The 25,883-nt window shown below is 45.6% G+C and overlaps 1 protein-coding gene across 4 annotated transcripts; it reads left to right on the top strand.

The window, feature by feature from the left end:
- Nucleotides 1-86: 86 nt before the first annotated feature.
- On the top strand, nt 87-23,527 carry LOC125080773 (TRPM8 channel-associated factor 2-like). Of its 4 annotated transcripts, XM_047694865.1 has the most exons (9): nt 91-705; nt 2,439-2,589; nt 2,967-3,603; nt 17,007-17,983; nt 18,277-18,374; nt 19,435-19,648; nt 19,965-20,204; nt 21,068-21,405; nt 23,025-23,527. In XM_047694865.1, exons 3-9 carry the CDS (start codon nt 2,981-2,983, stop codon nt 23,271-23,273), a joined length of 2,739 nt encoding a protein of 912 aa, XP_047550821.1. In that variant the 5' UTR covers nt 91-705; nt 2,439-2,589; nt 2,967-2,980; the 3' UTR covers nt 23,274-23,527. The 4 variants fall into 4 exon arrangements, with proteins under 4 accessions (XP_047550822.1, XP_047550821.1, XP_047550820.1 ...); XM_047694864.1 differs by lacking the exon at nt 2,439-2,589 and having other exon boundaries at nt 2,970-3,603; XM_047694863.1 differs by lacking the exon at nt 2,439-2,589 and having other exon boundaries at nt 92-705.
- The last annotated feature ends 2,356 nt before the right edge of the window (nt 23,528-25,883 follow it).

Genomic DNA, 25,883 nt, shown 5'->3' with positions numbered 1-25,883 from the left:
GCAGCCTTGCAACGCAGGAGCCGCGGTTGTCTGCGGGGCACCCCACGACCGGACTTGGGAGCGCCTGATTCCCAGCGACGAACGCTGGGCCGCAGGTTACGTTGCGGTTGGGCGTTGTTTTCCCCGAATGTGGTTTACTGGGGACTTGGCATTTGCTTTTCGCATCAAGCGTGATAGCAACTTTGCAAACCTCCCTCTTGTATCCCGGAACTCTCGGAGGGCCACTTTCGGCCCTGAAACTTGCGGACTGAGAAACCCTGCCTCCTGCGGGGACCAGCCACGCACCCCGAAGGAGCCCCGCAAGCCGCGACACCGCCCCAACTGCATCCGGTCGGGAGGCGCCTCGCGGAAGCGATTCCCAGGGGTAGCGCCCGCCCTCTGCTCGGTGCCGGCTCCGCCCGAAACCACCCCAACCGCGCCGCTCCCCAATCCGCCGGCCTCAAAACTTCCCGGCGTACTCCGCCACCCCGGACTGCCGCAGCACCCTGTCTGCCGGGCTCTCCGACCTCTCGCTGCACCCCGCCAGCTCCACCTCCAGACCCAGCGCGGCTTCCCGCCCCGCCCCGACGCGCCCCCTCCACCTGGAACCAGGACCGTCCCAACTGCGCGCCACCCAGCCCGTCCACCCAGCTTCCAGACCATCCACTGCGCCACTACAAAAGTCGACAGAGCCCGGAGCCAGCGCGGCACAACCAACTACTGATCGTGAGTTTGCCAGTCGCACAGCTTTGCGGTTGGGGCGGGGACTCAGCACCTGGGCAGGCGGGCGCGCCCAGGGTGTCAGAAGCATGCCCAAGAACATGCCCTCAATCCGCGTGTTTCTTTCTTCTCTGGTCCAGGGTTTCGTTTCCTTTGGCCAGCCCGGTGTTATTTGCTGTTTGTCTCAAAACACATTTCTTCGCCTGTTTGAACTTGTGAGTCAGGAATCTGATGGATGTGAGCGTGTCTGCGTGCTCGCCCACACCTACTTCTAGAGAGTTGCAGTGAGAGTTTGGAGGAACTATTATTCACCTCCTGGCGGGGGCGGGGGTGGTTTTGCTGTTAAACTGAAGAGATCAGATGAGTGGAAGATTTCTCTTTCAAAAGTAGTTACCATGATCCTGACCTCAAGCGTCCTGACCTCTTTCACTGCTTTTCCCCACGGCTGCACCAGAAGGCCGAGATCACCCACCAGCGCCACGATGCTCCATGTGGGTATTGGTTCTCTTTTGTGAGTTCCCTTTCCTGGGAGCATTACTGAGAAGCAAGCGGCTGGATGGGAAAGGAAGTTAGGGAATGGAAAGGAGCTGTCCTTGTACAGGAAATATGGGGGATGCTCAGGGATGCCAAGCCCGCTAGAGGTTTGCGGAGAATGCAGCAGGAAAAACATCTGGAAAACGGCGGAGAGCCCAGACCCTGGATCCAGAGTGAGGCACTCAGCTTTTACCTTATGGGGAGAGGATGAAATTGGACGGTTATTACGAAGAGAAGTGGGTAAGGTGGCTTGAGGAAGAGTGTGGATGAGAATCCATCCTGGCACTAAAGCCAGATCCACTTAGTCTAGATGCGACTACAGGCTGAAGGCACTGATGTTTGAGAGACCCCGGCGACAGACGATGCAAAGTGAGGTAGGCGGCTGGCTGCGTATGGAAACAGGAGAGAGGCAGGAAGGAACCAAAGGTAGAGGAGAGCTTTGATGTTTCAGTTGAGTTTCTTCCTCCAAAGTGAGGCCTGCTACAGGGACTTGAGTCGGGTGGTTTGTTTGGGAAGTGGGCCCAGAATGCCAGAGTGAGGAGGTGGGGAGGGAGGAACAGGAAGGAGGGAAAGGCAGTGAAGCGTGCATGGCTGAGCCTTTTACCACTGCGGGCAGCTGGATCTCAGCTTCTCCTGTGAGGAACTCCAGAACGCACCTGAGGTCCACCACCATGGCGTGTGTCCCTGACACCCCCCACTTCCCCCGGGTGTCAGCTCCTCACCACTTCAGAGCTGCCCCTGTGCACCTGCGCCAGGGTGGAGGCATCTGAGCGCTCAGGAAATTCCTTCATGGCGACTGCTGAAGTTAGAAGTCAGGTGACCGGAAGGAACAGGGGACCCAGGACATGGCCCTTGTCACTTGGGGAAGCTAGAAAGGTCAACATAAGGGCAGCCCCATGTGTTTCTTCCACACTCACTGTGTACTCACAACAGGGTGTTTTTCTATGCATTCTCTTAATCTTCAAAAACAATCCTCCCAGGGGTGTACGATTCTCTTTTTATAAATGGGGAAACTGAGGCTTAAGTCATTTATCCAAGAGGAGCTGCTTTAAGGGAACAATAAGCTCAATTTTAGGCACACTGAATTTTAAAAGACCTCTGGAATGCTACCCACATAGAGGTTAGGGCAGACATGATAAACTGAGAGGTTTTTCAACTCCCCAAAATGCAGTTTCTGAAAGGTTTCCTGATCTTTTTGTCCACAGAGATACAACACAATAGTAAGTCAACTTCTGCACACCAGCTGTCACCTCATACCAGGCCCTGCAGAACCCAGCCCCTCCCTGGGCCGCTCCTGTTCTGCTCTGCCCTGCTCGGTGCTCTCTGGCCACCCTGCCAGGTGCTTCTTTGGACTCGGTGTGTTCTTCTCCTATAGCACTTCGATCTTAGTTGAAATGTTAGTTCCAGCTTCATAGTCACATCCTCATCTAGGCTTTTCCTGTCACACAATCTAAATTCTCCAGATGCTTGATAACACATCACTGGTTTACTTTCATAATGGTTATTCATTGCTGCATTTATCTGCTTCTCTACCTATTATTGTCCTTTCCCTTCTGAAATATCTGACTCATGATAGTGGGGCCCTCATCTGCGGTGTTCCTTGCTGCACCCCAGTGGTTGGTGCACAGTAGAGAACCCAGAAAATGGTTTTTGTTTGCATGCATTTAGTTGCTGTGTTTCCACTCAGTCCTTTATCAGCTCTGACCAAGCTGAGTCTTTGATTTTCTCTGCAGCAGCTAGTTGAACCATGGCAACAACTCCAGCCTGTGCTTTTGAGGCTCTCATGGAGGGAGTGACCAGCTGGAATGTCCCCAAGGGCCCCATTCCATGTGAATTGCTTCTTACTGGGGAGGCTGCCTTCCCAGTGATGGTGAATGACAAGGGCCAGGTCCTCATTGCTGCCTCCTCCTATGGCCAAGGCCGCCTGGTGGTGGTGTCCCATGAGGGCTACCTGCTGGATGCTGGCTTCGCTCCATTTCTTCGTAATGCGGTGGGCTGGCTCTGTCCCTCACCTGCGGCTCCCGCTGGAGTGCACCCCTCTCTGCCATCACTAGTAAGTATCCTGCAAGCCTCTGGGGTTCCGGCACAAGTTCAGCCAGAAGTGGGGGCCCCCGTGGGAGTTTACTGCATCAGTGCCTACGTTGACACGATGACTGCAGAGCTGATCCAGTTTGTGAAGAGTGGAGGCGGCTTGCTCATTGGGGGCCAAGCCTGGTATTGGGCCAGCCAGCATGGTCCTGACAGAGTGCTATCCGGGTTCCCCGGGAATGAGGTGACAAGTGTGGCCGGAGTATTCTTCACCGACATCTATGGGGACAAAGACCGGTTCAAGGTCTCTAAGAAGATACCCAAGATCCCATTCCATGTGAGGTGAGTGGTATTTCCCAGCAGGGAGTCCTACATGTTAATGATATATCCATCTCACTATTCGATGAGCTTTTTTTTTCTTAAAGATTTTATTTATTTGAGAGAAAGCTCAAGCATGAGCCAGGGAGAGGGGAAAGGGAGAGGAAGAAGGAGAATCCCCCCAGAGCAAGGAGCCCGACAAAGGGCTCCATCCCAGGACCCCGAGACCATGACCTGAGCTGAAGGCAGACACTTGACCAACTGAGCCACCCAAGCACCTCCATTTTTTTTTTTTTTTTTTTTTTTAAGTAGGCTCCATACCTAGCATGGAGCCCGAACAGGGCTTGAATTCACAACCCTGAGACCAAGACCAGAGCTGAGATCAAGAGTCAAATGCTCAGGGGCGCCTAAGTGGCTCAGTGAGGGGGGTTAACTGGTGGGGTCCTTATGATGATATTAGTGGCTTTATAAGAAGAGAGAGATTGGGAGAAAGAAGAGAGAACAGTCAGTTGAGTGTCCAGTTCTTGGTTTCAGCTCGGGTTGTGATCACAGAGTTGTGGGATCAAGCCTGGCATTGGGCCCTGCACTCAGTATGGAATCTGCTTGGTTCTCTCAATCGTACACTCAACTAACTGAGCAACCCAGGTGCCCTTCAGGTTCCATTTCAATACACATATTTATCTACTCTGATTTGGAACCACCACAAGCCAAAAACAGGATTCTTAAAATGCACTGAGGCCCAAAGAGGGCTGAGTTCTGACTGCTACTCTGTCCTGCAACCAAACAGAAAACCTTATCTCATTCACCTCGCTGTCTCCTGTGTCTAGTGCCTGGGTTGGTGAGAGTGTGTATCCATGCCTCTCAAACAGATGAAAGAACATTGGTTTATCTGTGTGAGCACTACCCTGTGCCAGGCCCCATTCAGCAGTCCAAGCCCTGCTACCTGCTCGTTTATACTCCAGTAGAGAATGAGGCAACTGAGGAAATCAATAAATAGAAAATCTAGCAGGTGTTTATAGGAGCTACAAGGAAAGCACAGCAGGATAAGTGGACTGAGTAACAGGGAAGAGAGTGGAGGGTATTAGGTCATCGGGGAAGGCTTATCTATAAGGCCCAGTCAGGACTAGCTGGTGTTCCAGAGGGACTTAGTACAGGAAACTAAGGGTGATTCAAGGGCTGAAAACCCTTAGAGACAGAAGGGTAACCAAAGGCTTAGCAATAGGGCTACCTGCAGAGGAAGGTGGTAGTGTCACTGGAGCCCAGGAGCTGAGTCACCTGGTGGACACTGGTGCCTTGCTAGGATACTCTCTGGGACTTGGGGTCTCAGAGGAGACATAGTGATTGTCAGAAACACAGCCTGAAGGGTGAGACAAAGACCTTGGCTCCTGCCTGCCTTCAGGCTTTTACCCATAGGATGGGACACAGTGTCTATTTCTCTCACTGTGGTATTAGCAGTCATTAATCATCATTGCCTAGCCCTAAATCTGTTGATTCATTAGTGGATTTAACATGGTAGGTTTAAAGTTCTAGCATTTTTTTCATTTAGTATTTAGAATGCTTCTATAAAAATGAACTTCCCTGGGATGCCTGGGTGGCTCAGTTGGCTAAGCACCTGCCTTTGCTCAGGTCATGATCCCAGAGGCCTGGGATCTAGTCTCACATCAGGCTTCTTGCTCAGCAGGGAGCTTACTTCTCCCTCTGCCTGCCACACTCCAGCATCTGCTCTTTCTCTCTGACAAATAAATAAAATCTTTAAACAAAAAATGAACTTCCCTTCTTCCACTATTAGCTTGCCCTGGGGTACAGTCTGTGTAGGGAAGGCACAATTAAATGCTGGATTCTCCCTCTTCTCCCCCCCTTTTTTTAAAATCTTTTTTTAAATTTATTTTCAGCATAACCATATTCATTGTTTTTGTACCACACCCAGTGCTCCATGCAATCCGTGCCCTCTCTAATACCCACCACCTGGTTCCCCCAATCTCCCACCCCCCCACCCCTTCAAACCCTTCAGATTGTTCTTCAGAGTCCATAGTCTCTCATTGTTCACCTCCCCTTCCAATTTCCCCCAACTCCCTTCCCCTAACTCCCCCTGTCCTCCATGCTATTTGTTATACTCCACAAATAAGTGAAACCATATGATAATTGACTCTCTCTGCTTGACTTATTTCACTCAGCATCATCTCTTCCAGTCCCGTCCATGTTGCTACAAAAGTTGGGTATTCATCCTTTCTGATGGAGGCATAATACTCCATAGCGTATATGGACCATATCTTCCTTATCCATTTGTCCGTTGAAGGGCATCTCGGTTCTTTCCACAGTTTGGCGACCGTGGCCATTGCTGCTATAAACATTGTGGTACAGATGGCCCTTCTTTTCACTACATCTGTATCTTTGGGGTAAATACCCAGTAGTGCAATGGCAGGGTCATAGGGAAGCTCTATTTTTAATTTCTTGAGGAATCTCCACACTGTTCTCCAAAGAGGCTGCACCAACTTGCATTCCCACCAACAGTGTAAGGGGGTTCCCCTTTCTCCACATCCCCTCCAACACATGTTGTTTCCTGTCTTGCTAATTTTGGCCATTCTAACTGGTGTAAGGTGATATCTCAATGTGGTTTTAATTTGAATCTCCCTGATGGCTAGTAATGATGGACATTTTTTCATGTGTCTGATAGCCATTTGTATGTCTTCATTGGAGAAGTGTCTGTTCATATCTTCTGCCCATTTTTTGATATGATTATCTGTTTTGTGTGTGTTGAGTTTGAGGGGTTCTTTATAGATCCTGGATATCAATCTTTTGTCTGTACTGTCATTTGCAAATATCTTCTCCCATTCCGTGGGTTGCCTCTTTGTTTTCTTGACTGTTTCCTTTGCTGTGCAGAAGCTTTTGATTTTGATGAAGTCCCAAAAGTTTATTTTCGCTTTTGTTTCCTTTGCCTTTGGAGACATATCTTGAAAGAAATTGCTGTGGCTGATATCGAAGAGATTTCTGCCTATTTTCTCCTCTAGGATTCAAGCTTTACTACAAAGCTGTGATCACCAAGATAGCATGGTACTGGCATAAAAAACAGACACATAGACCAGTGGAACAGAGTAGAGAGCCCAGATACGGACCCCCAACTCTATGGTCAGTTAATCTTCGACAAAACAGGAAAAAATATACAGTGGAAAAAAGACAGTCTCTTCAATAAATGGTGCTGGGAAAACTGGGCAGCTATATGTAGAAGAATGAAACTCGACCATTCTCTTACACCATACACAAAGATAAACTCAAAATGGATAAAAGACCTCAATGTAAGACAGGAATCCTCTTCTCCCCTTTTTAACCAATTTTCAAAACACTGGTTGGAGTGGATCCCTAGAATCTTCCAGAGGTCTCCACTGTGAAAGCATGGATTGAAACACTCACATAATAAATGTGTTTCATTTATTTTTATCAGTGCTACTGATGAAGTAGCTTTGTCGGTCATCTAATATTTGGCCATTGTGAGCCGAGTCACAAAAAGGCTCCCAAACTCCTAAAATTTTTGACCCAACCCTAATGGACTTCCTTGTTTAGGTCCCACATTACACATTCCTGCCCCAGACCCAAGATCAACCATTTTTCCAAGGAGCCTGCCCCCACTTTGAGTGGGAAATGGTGTTTAGGAGCCAAAGTCTGCCTAGGTGCTCACTGCTCCTGGGTTGATCATTGCTTCCAGGGCTTTTGAGTGGGCAGAGCTAAGAAGTATTTTAAAAGATAAACACATCAAGAGTTCATACTGATGCTTCAAATTCAACTTCTGGGCTACAAGGTTTTATTTTATTTCAACAATCTTGTATCCGTCTCCTGTTTTCCCGTGATGAGAAAGCCTAGCTCTGACAGAAAGCACCTTAATAACTCATTGACTTTATGCCACAACACACACGTAACAGTTGCAAAATAACAGTACTACCAGCACAGTTAAGGATTATTTCCAATTCCTTTCATCCCTATGATATTTTTTATGAGGTATATAAAGTCAAATTACCAGCCTTTAATGACATTTAGATTAGCCCTTCTCTTTGTGGTTAACCACTGAGTGGATACACATGTAGATTCATTTGGGTATTTTACTGTTGCTTTTGGGAGTTGCTTTTGTGAATTAATATTATTTTATAATTATGTAACACAGCTGTGTGGATCTAAAGTAAAACCTTAAGAAGTCAATTTCTGTCCCTATTCCCTTTATATAATTTTCTTCTCTCCCTTTCTAAAAAAAATTATCTTTATTTCACTGTTGGTTTATATATGTACACACACACACACACACACACACACACACTTGAAAAAGATAATAGTATGCTACACATACTTTCTCCATCTTACTTTTTTTACTTAACCTTACTTTCTGGGGATGCCTGGGTGGCTCAGTTGAGCATCCACCTTTGGCTCAGGCCATGATCCCAGGATTCTGGGATCCATCCCCTTGTCGGACTCCCTTCTCAGTGAGGAATCTGCTTCTCCCTCTCCTTCTGCCCCTCACCCAGCTCACGCTCACTCTCTCTCTCACTCTGCTCTCTCCCCCTCTCAAATAAAAAAATAAAATCTTTAAAAAGCAGATTATATTATGGTTTCATAATAACCGATAGATATGCACTACATATTTTATTACACTGAAATGTACAGGTGCAGCACAGTTTATCCAGTTGGTTTTTTACTGACAGACATTCGAGTTTCTAATATTTATTTTTTTCCCAGTATTCTTACTATGACATCTATACTACAATATCTGCCTATGTCTTTGTATTTTCGCCATATCACTGGAAATGAAATTGGCAAGTCAAAGCAGAAATGTAAATGTAATTTCAGCTAAACATTACCAAATTACCCAGAACTGGGTTCCCTAGGAACCCAAGTCAAAGACCAATACAATGTGCAAGAAGTTTACAGGAAGGGACTCTCCAAATCAACGTCTCTGGGGGAAAGGAAGATGGAAGGATCAGACAGAAGTTGGGCCATGAGGTGGATACTTAGTAGCAAATATTCTTAGTGATATTTTCACTGTTAAGTAAAACACTGAGAAAACTCTTAAGTGTCTAGTAAATGGAACATTGCTTAAATTACTATGGCATATCTTACTCTTCAGCTCCTAAAAGACTTATTACAATAAGGAATAAGAAAATACTCATCATAGACAAAATTAAGAAACAAAACTATATTCAGCTGATGCCAAATATATTAAAACATGTGTACATACATAAGTAGAAAAATCACTAGAAGAAAATACAACAAAATATTAATAGTGATAGGTGATTATTTTATCTTTAAACATTTCTGTATTCTTCAAATTATCTATAATTATAACCCAAAGAAGACTTTTTTACATTACTTTTATGCCTTTTTATAAAATCTTAAACAACAGAGAAATTCCTCAAATTATACTATGTCTTTCTTTGAACTCACATCTTGTATTGTTTTATTAAATTGGCAACGAAACAGACAAAGAAGCAAATTTCCCTAACATATCAATTTTCCTTCCCTCTTTCTAGTACCTGTCCAGTCTTTCATTCATATAAAATGTATTTTGGGGCTCTGGGTGGCTCCAATTCTTGATTTCAACTTGGGTCATGATCTCAGTGTCATGAGATCAAGCCCCATGATCTTCTTGCGGGACAAGAAGTCTACTAGGGATTCTCTCTCCTCCTCTCCCTCTTTCCCTCCCGCCATGCACACACACTGTCTCTCTCTGTCTCTCAAAATAAATAAAAATTGATAGGTATATAGATAGATAGATAGAACGTACTATGTGCCTGTTAGGTTCTAGACACTATTTTGGGCAGGGCTTACAGTAGTGTTAACTATAGTTTCTATAGTTCATTATGGTAGTGTTTAGTCTCTACTTGAACGACCAACAGAAGTGCTAGGAATATTCAGGTAATGTATGAAAATAACTCTTCCACGTTATCGGAGTTCCTTGTTTGCAAAACTACTACTGAAATAACAATATGACATTAAAGCATCTGAATATGTTTGTTTCTCATTATCTCCTCAACACAATCTTTACTTTTCTGTAACTTCCATCATCATACATCAATTTTGCTACTTGTGATTGTATACTGCTATTCTGTATTTGTTTAAAACCATTTCTCTATTTTTTTTTAAAGATTTATTTATTTATTTGACAGAGATCACAAGTAGGCAGAGAGGCAGGCAGAGAGAGAGAAGGAAGCAGGCTCCCTGCTGAGCAGAGAGCCTGATGTGGGGCTCATTCCCAGGACCCCTGGGATCATGACCTGAGCCGAAGGCAGCGGCTTAACCGACTGAGCCACCCAGGCGCCCCAACCATTTCTCTGTTTTTAAAAATAATCCTTTTAACGGGAGTTTCTAGTCACAGTATATGTGCCATCGTTTGTTTAACTGTGTCCTTTTGTTGAGTACTTAGGTATTTCCTAATTTGGGTACTTCAAGGAGGAGCTGTAGCTGATACATCAGCCACACACATTCAAAAATTCAAAGACCACAAGTATAACATTAGGTTTCTTCTGTTACATACTTTCAGGAGATTTGCAAATCCAGTTATTCAAAAAATAACATTGGCAATTTGAAGGCAAAGTTATTTTTTTTTAAAGATTTTATGTATTTATTTGTCAGAGAGAGACAGAGAGCACAAGCAGGCAGAAGCAGAGAGAGAGGCAGGCTCCCCACTGAGCAAGGAGCCCAATGTGGGACTCGATCCCAGGACCCTGGGATTATGACCTGAGCCAAAGGCAGCAGCTTAACCGACTGAGCCACCCAGGTGTCCCAACAAAGTTATTTTTAAACCCTGGTTTTCATACTTCTCTTCCTACTCTGGGTCTTCCCTCAGCTCTCAAAAGCCAGTTTATTCTCCTTATTCAGTTTCAGCTCAAACCCCCTCCTCAAAAGGAGCCTTTCCCATGACCATACTGAATCGAGGACTGACCTTCCAGTGTCACTCTTCCCCATTTATGGCCTAAACATCAGTGATCACAATCCATACATCATATCCCACCTGTGCCCTTGTGAGTGCCTTCTCAGCAGCCAGCACATAAAGCTGCATGAATGCCTTGATCTTGCCTGTCCTGTTTGCTGCTTTATTCTCAGTGCCTTCTGTGTGAAACGTAGTAGAGAGCAAGAGATTATTTGTATGCTATATAAATTAATGAATATAAGTGAGTACACAACCAAAACCATAAAAAAGAAAGGGTGGCCTATTATACAGTGTTAACCCCACACTTAACTTCTTGTTAAGGAATGTTTTGCCCGGGGAGCTCAGCCAAAAAATGAGCTGAATCTGGTCAGCCAGGTCAGCTCTGAAGTCTAAGAAGGCCTGATTACTTTAAGCCTAGGCCCTTGGCTCAGATTTGTTCCTCCATCACCTGGCAACCCCTTAGAGGTTTTGGGGGAACATTCCTGCCAGCAAATCTTGTCAAATGCTCCTGGACTGACCCAGCAGGTTTGCTAAGTTCAGATTCCTGCTGGAGACAGGAAATACGCTGTCTGCCAAGGGGAGGGGCATTACTAAAAGCCAACAGAAGATACTCTCCCTGTCCTGTCCCCAAGGGCAAGAGCTGAATGCACACCTATGCTTATAAAGCTGAGGAGGACTCGGCACTTGCTTTAGGATGCAAAGTCAGATCCAAAGGCTCTCAGACGCAGAATACCAAGACACAGAAGAGTCTAGCAAAAACACCACTCCTAGAACAACGCCTCAATACATTTACATGTGGCGTAACCTATAAGGTGGAGAATATGTTAGGAACTGCTTACAAAGCAGCGAACAGCCGCCGGCAGCTTACGCGTCTCTTGAAGAGTTCCTGTTCAGTCACGTGATCCTCACCACAGTCCCAAAGAGTCTCCACGTTGTGTGAAGTGAGGCTGGACCCTGGAGTTGCCGTCTCCACCAATCTGACCAATGAATGAACAATGCTGAGTAAAGAGCTGAAGGTGGCAGTTGTGGGGCTGACAGGTACATGGCAGGTATGCAGCATCGCCTGACCCCACCCCCACCCCAGAGGCGAGAAAGAAGTGGAAACCACAAATCCTAGAACTATCATTAATGTCTTCTCATGTTCTAGAAGAATGAACACATTGGGTGAGATTCCACACAAGCACAAAAGCAGCAAAGCTACTTCAGGATTTGGTGGAAGCCGAAAAGGATGCTGGAGCTGCCATCTTCCCCGCACGGTGGTGGCTGGAACTCCTCTCAGGCGTGCTCCACCCCTGGTGGGTGGAGTAGGTCTACCTCGGGTCCCCAAAGAGTGGAGGGACTAGCCCCCAGCGAGCACAGCAGCGGGCCCAGGTGACCTTTGTCCTTCAGTTCATGCTACAACCCTCAGGCCACAAGGAAGTGGAAAGCAGAAACACATCAACCTCCATGTTATCTGGGAAGATGGATGGATGCGGGGTGTGCGTACAAACACACGGGTCCTGAGCAAGTTAGAAAGCACAGGAAGGAAAAACTTCCTGCAGAATGTGGAAAAGGTCTGCTGACACGAATCAGGGAGAAAAAAATCCATACACTGACTCTATAAACACTGCAATAAATTTAAAAGGGAAGCAGAAGAGAGACAGAAATTTAGTATGGAAAGACAACAGAATCAGTCATGCCTGAAGAAACACATGACCCAGTGAGCAGAAGCAGATTCCCTGAATGTTCTGTTTAGACCTTTCTAAAAATAAATGTTAAATAAGTGACAGAATGAGATGAAAAGGGAGGATTTCAGAGCAAAGAAAACAAATTAAGAATCAAACACCTCAAGAAAAATAAGCCAATTAGGCATCACAAGGAATAGAACAGATGAGGCCAAGGTATGGTGAAGGGGACAGTGACTCACTTTCCATTGAGCCTTCTTGTCCTTGCTGCCAGGACTGGGAGGGCTCTTTGAGCTACATTCACAAAGCCATTCCCTCTATCAGCTGCTTGTTCAGCTGTGATCTATAATGAAGGAGCCAAAGGCAAGCTGAGGCCAAATCACAAGTTCATACCCCACAAACCCCCTCCCCACTTCCAGGGGTGATCCATGTGACATTCTTCAGGCACTCCTGCCCACCCTAAAACTAAGGAAAGGGAAAAACAAATGGTTAACTAATAGAGATCTCAGTCCAACAGAACTGAGTCTCCCTCAGTTTACAAATGTCTTAGTGATTTTCAAGAAAAAAAGCATTCTTACCAATAACCCTACTTCCAGAAGGAAACTCCCAGTGGTCTTAATATTAATGCTTGACTAGAGGGAAAAATAACCTTAACTTGACAATGGCAAGGCCTCCAGTATCTTGTAGGTCCTCTTGAGCTTATGAGATTTCTTTTGAAAACCTCCCTTTTCCCTTACCTCCTTAACTCCAAGTATATTATCAATTGCTTCTCACAACCCCAGTGCAGCTTTGTACCCACAGGTCCTGTCCCCACGCTTTAATAAAACCATCTTTTTGCTCCAAAGACATCTCAAGAATTCTTGAAAAGCCGTCAGCTTCTAACCCTCACATCTTTCCTGCACCAATCTGTTGTCTTTCCTGAGCACCAGGACGTCTCACTTCCGTTCTTCCTCAGTGCCACCTGTGCTGTCAGCTGTGAGGAAACAGTGTTTCCTTTTTCATAAATGCTGTATTGTTTGCACCTTCACATCTATATATCTATTATTCATTCGTTTGTTTGTTTATAGGTTTTATTTATTTATGTGAGAGAGAGGAAGGGGGTGGGGCAGAAGGAAAGAAAGCCAAGCACACTCCCTGCTCAGCCTGGAGCCCAATGTGGGACTTGATCCCGGGACCCTGAGATAAAATCAATAGCCAGACATTCAACCTACTGAGCCACCCAGGCACCCCAACCTTTGCATCTATTTAAAGCCTCCTTTGTACAACCTATATGTGTTGCCTGACATATACCCACTTGTGGGCTTAATCCAAAAACCCAATCATTAAAGGAGAGTTTCTGCTGTGTGGGCAACAACGACATTAGAGGCAAACCACCCTGGATTTGCTTCCTGTTCCCACCAGGTATTAGCTAAGAACCATTGAGCAAGCTGCCCAACTTTTCTAAGCCTCATTTGTAATGCAAGAATAATATATTTCAGGTTTATCATGATTAAAAGAGATAATCCATATGTGTAAAAGCCTAGCATATATTAAGCCTCATTAAGTAATAGCTACTTTATTTTTCAGACTTCAATATTGTAAATAGATCATATACAAGATTTTAAATATTGGTAGATAGATACCTAAGATCATTAATATTGCCCTTATAACATTGTCAATCTGCTAAGAATTACCTGGTGTCTCATCTACTATGTTCTACTATGCTTGCCCTTCCTTCCTTCATTTTTCTTTTGGGAAACACCCCATCTTTTCACAAAAATATTTCTAAAGGAATGCAAGCTTACAGTGAAAACATACAGACCACAGAGAAATATATAGAGAAGAATGGCAGGTTGTCTTCCCTCCTACACTGCTGTCCCCATTCTCACACCTCAGGACTGAGGTAGCTACCACTCTGAGAAGCTTGATACAGATCATCTAATCTGCTCTTCGGTGCATGTGTGTGAGCTGAAAATTGGTATTTTACTTAACGTATCCTGTTTGAAAAAGTCTGCTTTTTCTGTATATTTATGCCACAAATTAGTGAAATATGGCATTCTAGGCTTTCTCTTTCCTCAGAGTCTAGGAGAATATTGCCCATTATCCTCTGTTCTAATCATTCTGTTTAGAATTCTGATTAGAACACATTCTGTGTTTTTCATTCTGCTCAATTCATCTCTATCCTCTTTTTTTTTTTTAATGTAACTGACCCACTAGAAACTAGAGAGCCATTACCTTCCCAAACACAATTATGAGTTCATCAAATTTTAATTTGCTTTTTAGTGGTTTTGCTTTCAGCACTTTGTTTTCAGGACCCTAAAAACTGATGAAAGTTTTATCTTTTGTAAGGTATAACTTTTACCCATGGAAATTATTCATCTTTTTGTACCTTAGTTCTTTCCCCCTCTAATTCAGTTGCATCTCCTATTAATACTGGTACTTCTGCTTTCTTTATGCTGTGTTTTTCAGATACAGTTTTGTTGATATGTAGATTACCTCATTTTCAGTCCTTCTGTGTCAGTTTCAAGTCTGTCTTCACAGGCAGCTTATAGCTAGATGATCTTAGCCTAATCCAGGTGCCTCTGTCTCTTTATATAGAAATTTAATCCATTCATATATAGTGATAACTACAGTGTATCTCTTACTCTTGCCTTCTTTCTTTTTATTTTTATGTTCTCTTTGTTTCCTTCTTGACTAAGTTTTCTCTATTCCTTAAATTCCCCAACACATTTGAGATTATATATTTCATTTCTATTTTTCTAGCGTTACCTTAACACTTTAAACTTAATTTTTAATTCTTAATTACCTGAGAAATTACATTTGTACATTCTCCTTATTTGAAAAAAGAAAAAATACCAGTGAGGCTAAAGTTCTTTTGACCATCACTTTCAATAACAGCTCTCTCTATCCCATAACCCAAAAGTTTACTGTGGTTTTTACCCTGAGTTTTTTGACATTTACACTAACATATATTGACTTTATTTTTGTCTTATATAAACTGCATCGCCAAGTTCTGCTATTTTAGGATTTTTTTGCTCAGCAGAATGTTCTGGACACCTGTCCACATTAATTTATATGCATCTACCTGTTTTTCGCTGATAAACAGCGAGCCATGATATGATTGATGCCAATTTTTTATTTGCTCCTGTTTTATGCTGAAGGGAAATTAAGGAGAAACTGTACAAGAGGTACTTTTTTCAGTAATGTTTTTGCTACTTAAATAAACTATTTTTTAACAACATTTGATTTTTATTATGAGACAATAAAGTTTTACAAAGCTAATTAAAATTGGGTGTAATCCCACTAGACAAGATGGCCACTGAAGACATTTTGATAAATATTCTTTAGATTCTGCTTCTGTGTCTGGTTTTGTGTTTTCTATTTGTTTTAGGTTTTGTTTTTGATGGTTCATTTCACAAAAATTGGCTTATTTAGGGCACAGTATCTTAGAATCTGATTTTTGAATTTTTCCATTAAGCATTTTCCAATATTATCTAATAGTTAATTGATTTACCATATGGTGTGCCATTTATAGTTAACCTGTAACTTATTTGACCAATCTCCCATTGTTTGACATTTAAGGTATCTACAAATTGGTTTTTAAAAAAATCTTGATGGGTGTCTGGGTGGCTCAGTTGGTTAAGCATCTGCCTTTGGCCCAGGTCATAATCCCAGGTCCTTGAATCAAGTCCCTCATCAGGCTCCCTGATCTGCATGGAGTCCACTTTCCCTCTCCTTCTACCCCTACCCCTGCTCTCTCTCATAAAATGAACATCTTTTTAAAAAATCCTGAAATACAACTTTTTCTGAATTACACTTAGGCAATTTCTCAATAAAAGTGGTAAATATTCTTATCAGATATAAGTGAGAATTTTAAAAGAGTGTGTGTTTCCATATATCTTTAAGTGCAGTATTAAACAATCTACTTGTGTTTCTAGCTCAGAGCTAGCACTTTGATGTTTTCACAGCTTTTTTTTTTTTTTTTTTTTTTTTTTTTGCAAAAAATTAGCTCTGAGAAATGTAGAAGTAGAACTACTTTCTCTAGGAACGGGCTATTTTTTCCTAACTTGTTTATATGTGTAATTACTTTAAAAGACATAAAAGTCAAGCCAGAATATCCACTACTCAGTTGACTAGCATGGGAAGAATTCCTGGAAGGGTTGACTTGGAGAACATGGATTTTAAGATTTGCACGTAAGGCCACTACCACACTCCTCAGTAGCCCATCAAGTCTGTGACCACATCAGTTATAAGAAGCACCGTATTCTTATGTGTCACAAAGAGCAAACACTGTCAATTAGACAGGCGTACGCCATCAGTCAGTTGTTAAACAGTGAAAAAATCTGCCTTAGACGAAATAAGTCAATCAGAGAAAGACAATTTCCATATGATCTCCCTGATGTGAGGAATTTGAGAGGCAAAGTCGGGGGTTTGGGGGGTAGGGCAGGAAAAAATGAAACAAGATGGGATCGGGAGGGAGACAAACCATAAGAGACTCTTAATTTCACAAAAGAAACGGAGGGTTGCTGGGTGGAGGAGGGTATGGAGAGGGGGGTGGGGTTATGGACATCGGGGAGGGTATGTGCTATGGTGAGTGCTGTGAAGTGTGTAAACCTGGCGATTCACAGACCTGTACCCCTGGGGCAAATGACATACAGTGTATGTTAATTTTAAAAAATTTAAAAAGATGTTCCTTAGACTCGATAAAGTAAATGGCATCACATACTCCAACCCTGGCAGTTATTAGTGAGAACGAGGAGATGGGTATGAACAAGGTCATCTTTGCACCCCCACACAGATTTCCCCAACCAGTGAGCTTGCTTCAGTGCTTCTCCGACTTGACTATAGCCCCTCTGTCCCCTGTCACTTTGCAGATGTGGGGAGGATCTCAGGCAGGATCAGCAGCAGCTCCTGGAAGGGATCTCAGAGCTGGACATCAAGACGGGGGGAGTCCCCTCCCAGCTGCTGGTTCACGGGGCCCTCGCCTTCCCGCTGGGGTTAGATGCCTCACTCGGCTGCTTCCTGGCAGCTGCCCGCTATGGCCGGGGCCGGGTGGTCCTGGCTGCCCATGAGTCCATCCTCTGTTATCCCAAGCTGGGGCCCTTTCTGCTCAATGCTGTGCGCTGGCTGGCCAGAGGCCAGACAGGTAAATTTGGGGTAAACACACATCTAAAAAACCTGTGTACCCTCCTGTCAGAACATGGCCTGGAGTGCAGTCTTCAGCCACATCTGACGCAGGACTTGCGTGTCTACTGCTGCACGGCGTACAATGACAAGGAGGCTAAGCAGCTGCAGGAGTTTGTGGCCGAGGGTGGGGGCTTGCTGATCGGGGGCCAGGCCTGGTGGTGGGCCAGCCAGAATCCAGGCCGCTCTGCTTTGGCTCATTTCCCCGGTAACATCATCCTCAACTGCTTTGGCCTCAGCATCCTAGCTCAGACTCTCCACGCAGGCTGTTTCCCTGTCCCTACCCCCGAGATGCAGAGCTACCATTTCCGCAAGGCGCTGTCTGAATTCCAGGCTGCACTGAGCCATGGGGCTAGGAATTTGGAAAAGCAATGGCTGGCAAAGCTGGGAGCAGATGGTGCAGCCTTCCTACAGATCCCAGCAAAAGGAGTCCCTGCTTACATATCCTTGCACCGATTCATAAAGAAGATGCTGCGTCTGTCTGGCCTCCCAGCTGTGAGCCGGGAGCACCCTGTGGCTGGCGACTCCTTTGAGGCTGCAGTGCTCTGCCTGGCCACAGAGCTGGCACGCTCTGGGACTGACTGCTCCCAGCTGGTGCAGGAACTTGGAACCTGCACCTGCAGCTCAGGACACCCCATCACTGTGGAGATCGATGGGAACAACCCAGGTACAGAGTGGGGAGTGCATACAGAGCACCAGAACCTGGGGGAAGGTGGGGTCCCGGGCTCACAGGACACTGCAGGTACTGAAGCTCCGGTGGGCCAGCTTCATTGTCTATGGTGCACTTTGGGGAAGACAGGGTTGAGGTTCTGCTGAGGGTTTTCGAGGGACGTGTGCCCAAAGCGTGGATGAGCTGAGGTAGGCAGGGCAGGGGCTGTGCCTCGGGGAGGGGCTCTGAGGCTCCAGGAGCAGCAGAGGCAGGTGAGTAAAGAACTCAGCCTTTCCTATGGCTTTTGTCAGGCCACTGTGATGCCTGGGTGAGCACGGGGCTCTACCTCCAACGTGGAGAGAGTGCAGAAGTCTCGCTGTCTGAAGCTGCAGCCTCTGCCGGCCTGAAGGTAAGGCCAGAACCCCCGCTGCTGACACCGCAGACCACACAGCCACTTCCTTTTCCTCAGCCCTTAGCCATGCTACAAGGAAGCCAAGAAGGGACTATTCTGCCCATTTCAGATTTCATAGACAAAGCAGCACAATTTCAGTGAACCTAAAGGAGGGACTGAATGCCAGAGCTAATTTCAGGTACTCAAACCTAAGCCCCTGGATTTCCATGTGTGGTGATGATACCTCCCTCTGGTGATGTGAGGGGGGCCAGGAGTACCTGTCATAGCCTCAGGACAATCACTGGCTTGGCCACCAGCACATGGCCATTCTGCTTTGTACGTCACTTCCTTCAAACCTGAGGGGTGAGCTTCATTTGGTCACAAAGATAGGCTCTAGAGGCAAAATTAAAATTGTCCTTAGCTCTGAGGGTCACTTCCTATTACAGGGTACCTCCCATGTCAGCTGCCTTTCTGGAGCTCACTTACATTAAATCTAAGAAAAGCAACCTCAGGAAACAGCCCTCAACCCATCTGACCAGGAAGGGGAGTCCTCGACAAGGCAGAAGCAGTAATCAGTCTTCCCCACTCAGACCAGATCCTGCCGCCTCTGGATGGGTGGTCTCCTACTGGTGCACAAATGGTGACCAGGATCCCCTCTGGCTCATCCTGCCTTTGGAATCAGCACACTGGCATCGGCCCTGCCACAAGAGCCTGGATTCCACTCAGTACAGGGGCTTTGTGGGGCCCTAGTCAGTATCAGCCTCAGGGTTATCCTCCCTCATCTGTCTGGTGACATTCCGTTGTGGAGCTATTTAAATCCCTGGAAAAATGGCTCCATACACCTCTCAGTCCCGATGACTATCGGAGTACTAAAATTTCATAGGTTTCCATGCATAGCTCATCAAAGAAGGGAGCTGGTGTTCTTCTAGTACCTGCCATTAACCCAGCACAACACAGCCGCTAAACCTATGCATACAGCCCGCCCCCCTCATGCAGCAGCCCACACACGAACCCCTGCCCCTACACATACACCATAGGGACCTAGTTCCTCCTACACATGGTGGACTCTCCTCCCCAGGTACAGATTGGCTGCCACACAGATAACTTGACCAAGGCCAGCAAGCTGTCTCGAGCCCCTGTGGTGACTCATCAGTGCTGTTTGGACAGGAGCATACAATCTGTCTCCTGCCTCTGGGGTGGCCTTCTCTATGTCATCGTGCCAAAGGGCAGCAAACTGGGCCCTGTATCTGTCACCATCAAAAGGGTTGTGCCTGCCCCTTACTACAAGCTGGGTGAGTGGAATGAATGCTGAGGGAAGAGGATGCACTGGGGATGCCACCCTAGTTATGGGCCGGTTGCGAAGGAAGGGTGGGGTAGAGACTGGCAGACAGAAGGGGAAGAACTGTTCAAGATGTAAGCAGAGGCAGGAGCTGTGGAGTACCATGTCCATGGAGACTTCGGGCAGAACTGAGGGGAGGTCTGGAGGCCTGTGCTTCACTTCATAGCATGTAGATCCACATGTTAATAGTTCATTATTTCAGTGTCCTTCTCCTGAAGTTCAAAGTAAGTTGGGGAAAAGCGAGATAAGATCGTGATACTTGTTCCCAGGTAAGACATCTCTAGAGGAGTGGAAAAAATGTATCCAGGAGAGTCAGGCTCCCTGGGGAGAGCTGGCAACAGACAATATCATCTTGACGGTGCCAACGGCAAACCTGCGAGACCTGGAGGACCCCGAACCTGTACTCCACCTCTGGGATGAGATGATGCACGCTATAGCCCAGCTAGCAGCCCAGCCTTTCCCCTTCTGCTGTCCCGAGAGGATTGTTGCTGATGTGCAGATCTCAGCTGGTAGGTGCTTCTAGTCAGCGGACGCTATTTATTCATTCTTTTGTCTTTTTTAATGCCCCATACGTGAAAGGCATAATCTTACCAGTAAAGGAAAAAAGACATAACAGACATAGACCTTGATGGGGGTGCAAAGATGTTCCCATATGAAAAGGTGAATCGTTTTTATCTACAAGGTAAGATTTCACAGGATGGTAGAATGATATTAAAATAGTGCTACTAGGAGTTCATAGACAGCAATGAACCATCTCTTTCTTGTTTCAAGGAGAAACAGAAATATTCCTTCAAATGGAAGTCAAAGTTGGCAATGGAAGGAAAGAGGAAAGAAGTTTTGTTAAGTATTGACTGGTTTACATGAGAGAAAAATAAGGAATGTGGTTCTAACACAGAGTACATTCCTTTAGACTTCAGTTTTCTTTTCCTTAAAAGAAGAAGATTATTTGTGCTAAAGAGCATAAATCTGTACAACAGTGGCTTACATGACAGAAGAAGAACTGACATTGCTCTAGCCTCAGGGGTCTCAAATTCAGACACAGGACATAGTGTCACAGACTCGCATGAGAGGAAACACACGTAAAATGAAGCCCTGAATGTACTGAGCATGGCTATGTAATGTGTATTCATCATCTTTAGGGCCAGAGCGGGGAGGGCATAACCCTGACATGAAAGGCTAGGAAGGGGGCTGGGACCACTGAGTTTCTGACCAAGCAGAGCAAGCCAGCTACATTCCAGCCAGCATGGAGACTCTGGCATTAATGGGGGCAACCAGGATGCTGAGGAAAAGTTATTCAGCAGAGGCATGAAGGGAGATAGTTTGGGTGCTCCCCACTTTCACCATGCCTCATCTCTTCCTTCTGCATTCCCAGGCTGGATGCACTCAGGTTACCCCATCATGTGCCACCTGGAGTCAGTGCAAGAGCTCATCAATGAGGCCAGCATTAGGAGCACAGGTCTGTGGGGACCCATCCATGAGCTGGGTCACAACCAGCAGCGACAGGTGTGGGAGTTCCCACCACACACCACTGAGGCCACCTGCAACCTCTGGTCTGTCTATGTGCATGAAACGGTCCTGGACATCCCCAGGTCTAAGGCCCACCCTGCTCTGAGCCCTCCAGAACGAGAGAAGAGAATCAAAACACACCTGGGAAAGGGAGCCCCCCTAAATGACTGGAATGTGTGGACAGCTCTGGAAACATACCTACAGGTATGGAGCAGAAAGGCAGGGAGGTGAGGTGCCTGGGTGGCTCAGTGGGTTAAGCCTCTGCCTTCGGCTCAGGTCATGATCCCAGGGTCCTGGGATCGAACCCCACATTGGGCTCTCTGCTCAGTGGCAAGCCTGCTTCCCCCCTCTCACTCTGCCTGCCTCTCTGCCTACTTGTGATCTCTATCAAATAAATAAATAAAGTCTTAAAAAAAAAAAAGGCAGGGAGGTGAGGGTCAGCAGAGACCTCCATTGTGTAGCATCCTGGAACCCTTTGCCACCCCCTCCAGCCTGGGCATAGAAGACCTGGATAGTGGGATTTCTCTAAGTTTGAGGAAATAACACCTGTCCTATTGGCCTCCTGTACTTTGTGATATTAACTAAGAGGAAATGAAAATTATCTAGAAAACAAGTGGAGAAAATACAGCCTACTAGTCTACAAGTTATGAACAGAAATTCTGAGTTAGTCATTCCTTAGGCTGGAGCACAGCGCTTCCATTCACAAGTCTTGACCATGGTCACCTAATAAGTGCTTCAGAAATGGGTGTTGTTTTGTTGGGCTGTTTCTCTTCACCTCAGTTCTGTGGATCAAGTGAATGTTGCATCCATCCATCCCTTCATAGCAACAGTGGTTGCTTTATAGCATTATAGGAGGCTTTTTAGGAGATAACTGTTGTCAAGGTTTTCTACTTCAGTCATCCCATTTGAACTTGAAAATGTTTTTAGAATGAATAAATGAATAACCAACCTATCCAACTGAAGAACACTGAAGTCCAGAAGAAATGGGCTTCCTGTGAAATATGCACAAAGCCCTGTTCCTCCAACAAACTGCTCTGAACGTTAACATAAATGATTTGTCAAACCTGTTCCCCAGATGTCATCTGTCCTTAGGATTTACACCCCAGGGTCAGAATTCTCCTCCACAAAAAGGCAAGTGGTCTGACACCCAGGATCCCTGCTCATTCTGTACTCTATTATCGTATCTGACAAGGGCCTCCTGCTTGTGGCTTTCTGGTGGGCTATCCCTCCATGAACAAAAGACTCTCCTTCTGAGCTCCTTATGATGTGCCTGGTTATACTGTTTTTGCCCCAATGGGAGTGTTCCAAAGAGCAAAACAGTAGCCTTGAAAATCGTTACAGATCTGAGGTGGCTGTATAAAAACAGCGATTTTATTCTGACTGAAATGTGTTGGACATTCCCAGCCTTTAGGGTCCCAAAGACCAAACATGTGAGATATCCGGGTTTCCCATCTCAATCAGGCTCAGACCTATCTGAAGCCTAGAAAAACACTTGGGGCCTGGGAATATAATTTTTTAAGTTAGAGGTAATTATAATAACTGTCATTTGCTGAGAATTTATGTCTATTCGTGTATTTGCTTCCCTGTGAAGTCCCCTAAAAAATTCAAGGTGTACAGGTTCTGTGGTCAAGAGATGGATGGAGTGAGCCAATGGGATTGTCTTGATGTGCAGGGGTAGAGTGGAGACACAGGGGCAAATCATAGGAGGGCAGCTCATGAATGATCAAGGGGAAAGAATCACTATGACTGAAATACACTGGAAGTGCGTGTTGCAGGTACTTCCACAAATGGTTCCTCATCCTGTCCCTTCTTTCTCTTCTCAGCTCCAGGAGGCCTTTGGGTGGGAGCCATTCACCCAGCTCTTTGCTGAGTACCAGACGCTCTCTGGCATCCCCAAAGACAACACTGGCAAGATGAATCTGTGGGTGCAGAAGTTCTCGGAAAAGGTGCAGAAGAATCTGGCTCCATTCTTTGAGGCCTGGGGGTGGCCTGTCCAGAAGGAAGTGGCGACCAGCCTGGCCCGTCTGCCCGAGTGGCAGGAAAACCCCATGCTGGCGTACATGCATCGTTAGGAGGAAACGATGTGCAGCAAGGTGGTGGGGGGAGAGGCAGTTAAGTCATAAGACAAAGTGACACCAACATTCTCAGGAAAATCCCTTGTTACTGTTCCCCGGTTTATACTTTTGCTCTCACTGACTCGTTTCAGCACCCGAATCCTCCAGCAGAGGCTCTTACATCTGTGCATCTTAAGGTTCCGCGGGCTCTCGGCTCCTACTTTTGACCAACAGTGTTGTGTGGTTTTTTTTTTTTTTAAGATTTATTTAAAAGAGAGAGAGCACAGGAGAGCAAGCATGAACAGGGGGAGGGCAGAGGGAGAGAGAGAAGCTGACACCCCAAGAGCAGGGAGTCAGATCATGACCTGAGCCAAATGTCATGCTTAACTGACCAAGCCACCCAGGCGCCCCCTGACCAACAGTTCTAAAGACTATGGCTTTACATAATAATGTGATCTCACCCCTGCCAGCCCTAAACATGGCTATTAATTGCTGATGTTTGGGGAACTTTTCTAATAGCAAGAGAGACAGGCTGGTATAGAGAGCCCTGAACTTGGCTTTGGTTCTATGGAAAATCTCTTAAAGTCTCTGTGCTTCTGTTCTCATCCATGACATGAGAAGGGGATAAAAGTCTGCTGTTGGATAACGGTAAACGTGTTCGTCCACTGCAATATGCATACTCACGCAAGGGAATATTCTTTAGCTTTTGCCAGGGCCCGTGGTGGCCTGTCTGTGCGGACAGCCTGCAAACTGGATCCCATTTCAGAGTTGGCCCCCTGGAGGTGGGCACGCACTGTCTGTGTAAGAGTTTTAATGCATTATCAGTGTTCTTCCAATTATGACCGTTACTGAGATCCTAGCCTGTCTTGTGTCCCTTCTCCCACTCTGGAAGGATTCTTAGGTGAGACCTAACCCAAATAATTGTGTAAACTCAAAAGAGATGTTATGAAGAATACCTGGGTGGCTCAGTTGGGTAAGTGTCTAACTCTTGATTTCGACTTAGGTTTTGATCTCAGGGTCGAGAGATCAAGCCCCGCATCGGGCTCCACGCTCAGCACGGAGCCTGCTTCTCCCCTCAATCTGCTCCTCTCACTCGCCCTTTCTCTCTCTCTCTCAAATAGATAAAATCTTAAGAAAGAGAGAGACGCTATAAACTCAGACTGGATGGCACAAAGCCTCTTCATCTTCTCACTTACTTCCATCTTCTAATACTTTTGTTTGAACCAAAAGTAAACGTCACAGTAGCAAAGCCTATCAAGTCCACCAACCTGTTTGTTCTTTGCACAGAAGAGGCGACTGACCCCTCTGGTCACCACAGAATCAAGGCAGTGTCTGGTGTTAAGAGCAGCCGAGATGAGAAGTCCGCCTGCACGACAGGCCTCACTCGGGACCAGGATTATTCTGGGTGCAGCAGACCAAATTAACTCACCATGCAGCCTCCCTGCGCTTTCACATTATCCATTCCAACCCATCCCAACTCTTTGCCTAGATGGAGTTCTCATTAGGGCTCTGTCTCCAGGATTATCCATGGGGTGTGACCATTTTTCTCTAGCTTGCTTTTAAACCATATTTTTGTTCTGTTGACTATCACTTCATGAGCTGCATTCAGAGCAGAATAGCTGCTCCGAAGGTGACGTGACTTACAGAATGTCTTTCTGAATCCCTTCCTCCTCCTCCTGATTCTAGGATAATTTCCTTTTATTCCACTATTATCCTTTGCTGAGGGCTTTTCACATGAAAGGCGCTCAATAAACGTGTGAATGGAAAGAACAGTGATGACACTGAGCACACAATGACAGTCAGTCCCAGGCATTGTGTGTGGTGTTTTCTATGCATTATCCCATGGAATCCTCACAACAGACCTTGGAAGTAGGTACTATTATTATCCCACATCACAGTTGAGGAGACGGATGTTAAGGGAAAGTAAATAACTTCGGAAGTAATGAAGCGAGTAAGAGGAAGAGTCAGGGCTTGAGTGAAAACCCCAGCAATTAGAAAAATCCTCCATGAAGACTTCGAATTTAAACAAAAATTTACCTAGAAAATGGAAGCTCACTAAACTTCTGATTTATCTCATGTTAACTACGGAATTTTTATTAAATATCAAGTTCAACCTCCAAAGATACTGGTACCTGATTTTCTGGTTGAGCCAGGATTTGAGGAAGGATTTGAGCCCAGGAAATTCAACTTCAGAACTGGAGTTCTTCACCAGGACGTTAAGGAGGAGTGCATGGATGGCTAATACTGGGTTTAAGAGCTTGCCTTAGAGACAAAGCCAAAAACCTGGCTCCTCCCCACACTCTCTGTAGTGGAAACTGGAGCCTTCGCCTTCTTACAAGTGGTTCTGCTGCCTGTTTCTAAGTTCACAGTTACTTGTCACTGTGACTATCTCAGGCATTCAGAGTATATTTGCTCACAAGGATGTGAATGTAGCCACAGTAAATGCTGTTTGCCAAAAATTAATTAATTAAAAAAATAAATGCTGTTTACCAGGAACTGTTTTAAGTGTTTTTATTTATTTATTTATGCTCACAACAGTCCTACAGAATAAGTATTATTACTGTCTCCCCTTTGCAAAGAAGGAGGCACAGATACAAAGCTAAGTGGTGAAGCCAACCCTGTTCTCTG

This window comes from Lutra lutra, chromosome 11 (genome assembly GCF_902655055.1).
Source record: "Lutra lutra chromosome 11, mLutLut1.2, whole genome shotgun sequence".
NCBI lineage: Eukaryota > Metazoa > Chordata > Mammalia > Carnivora > Mustelidae > Lutra > Lutra lutra.
The sequence above is the reverse complement of the archived record's forward strand: the minus strand, read 5'-3'. Positions and strand labels throughout refer to the sequence as shown.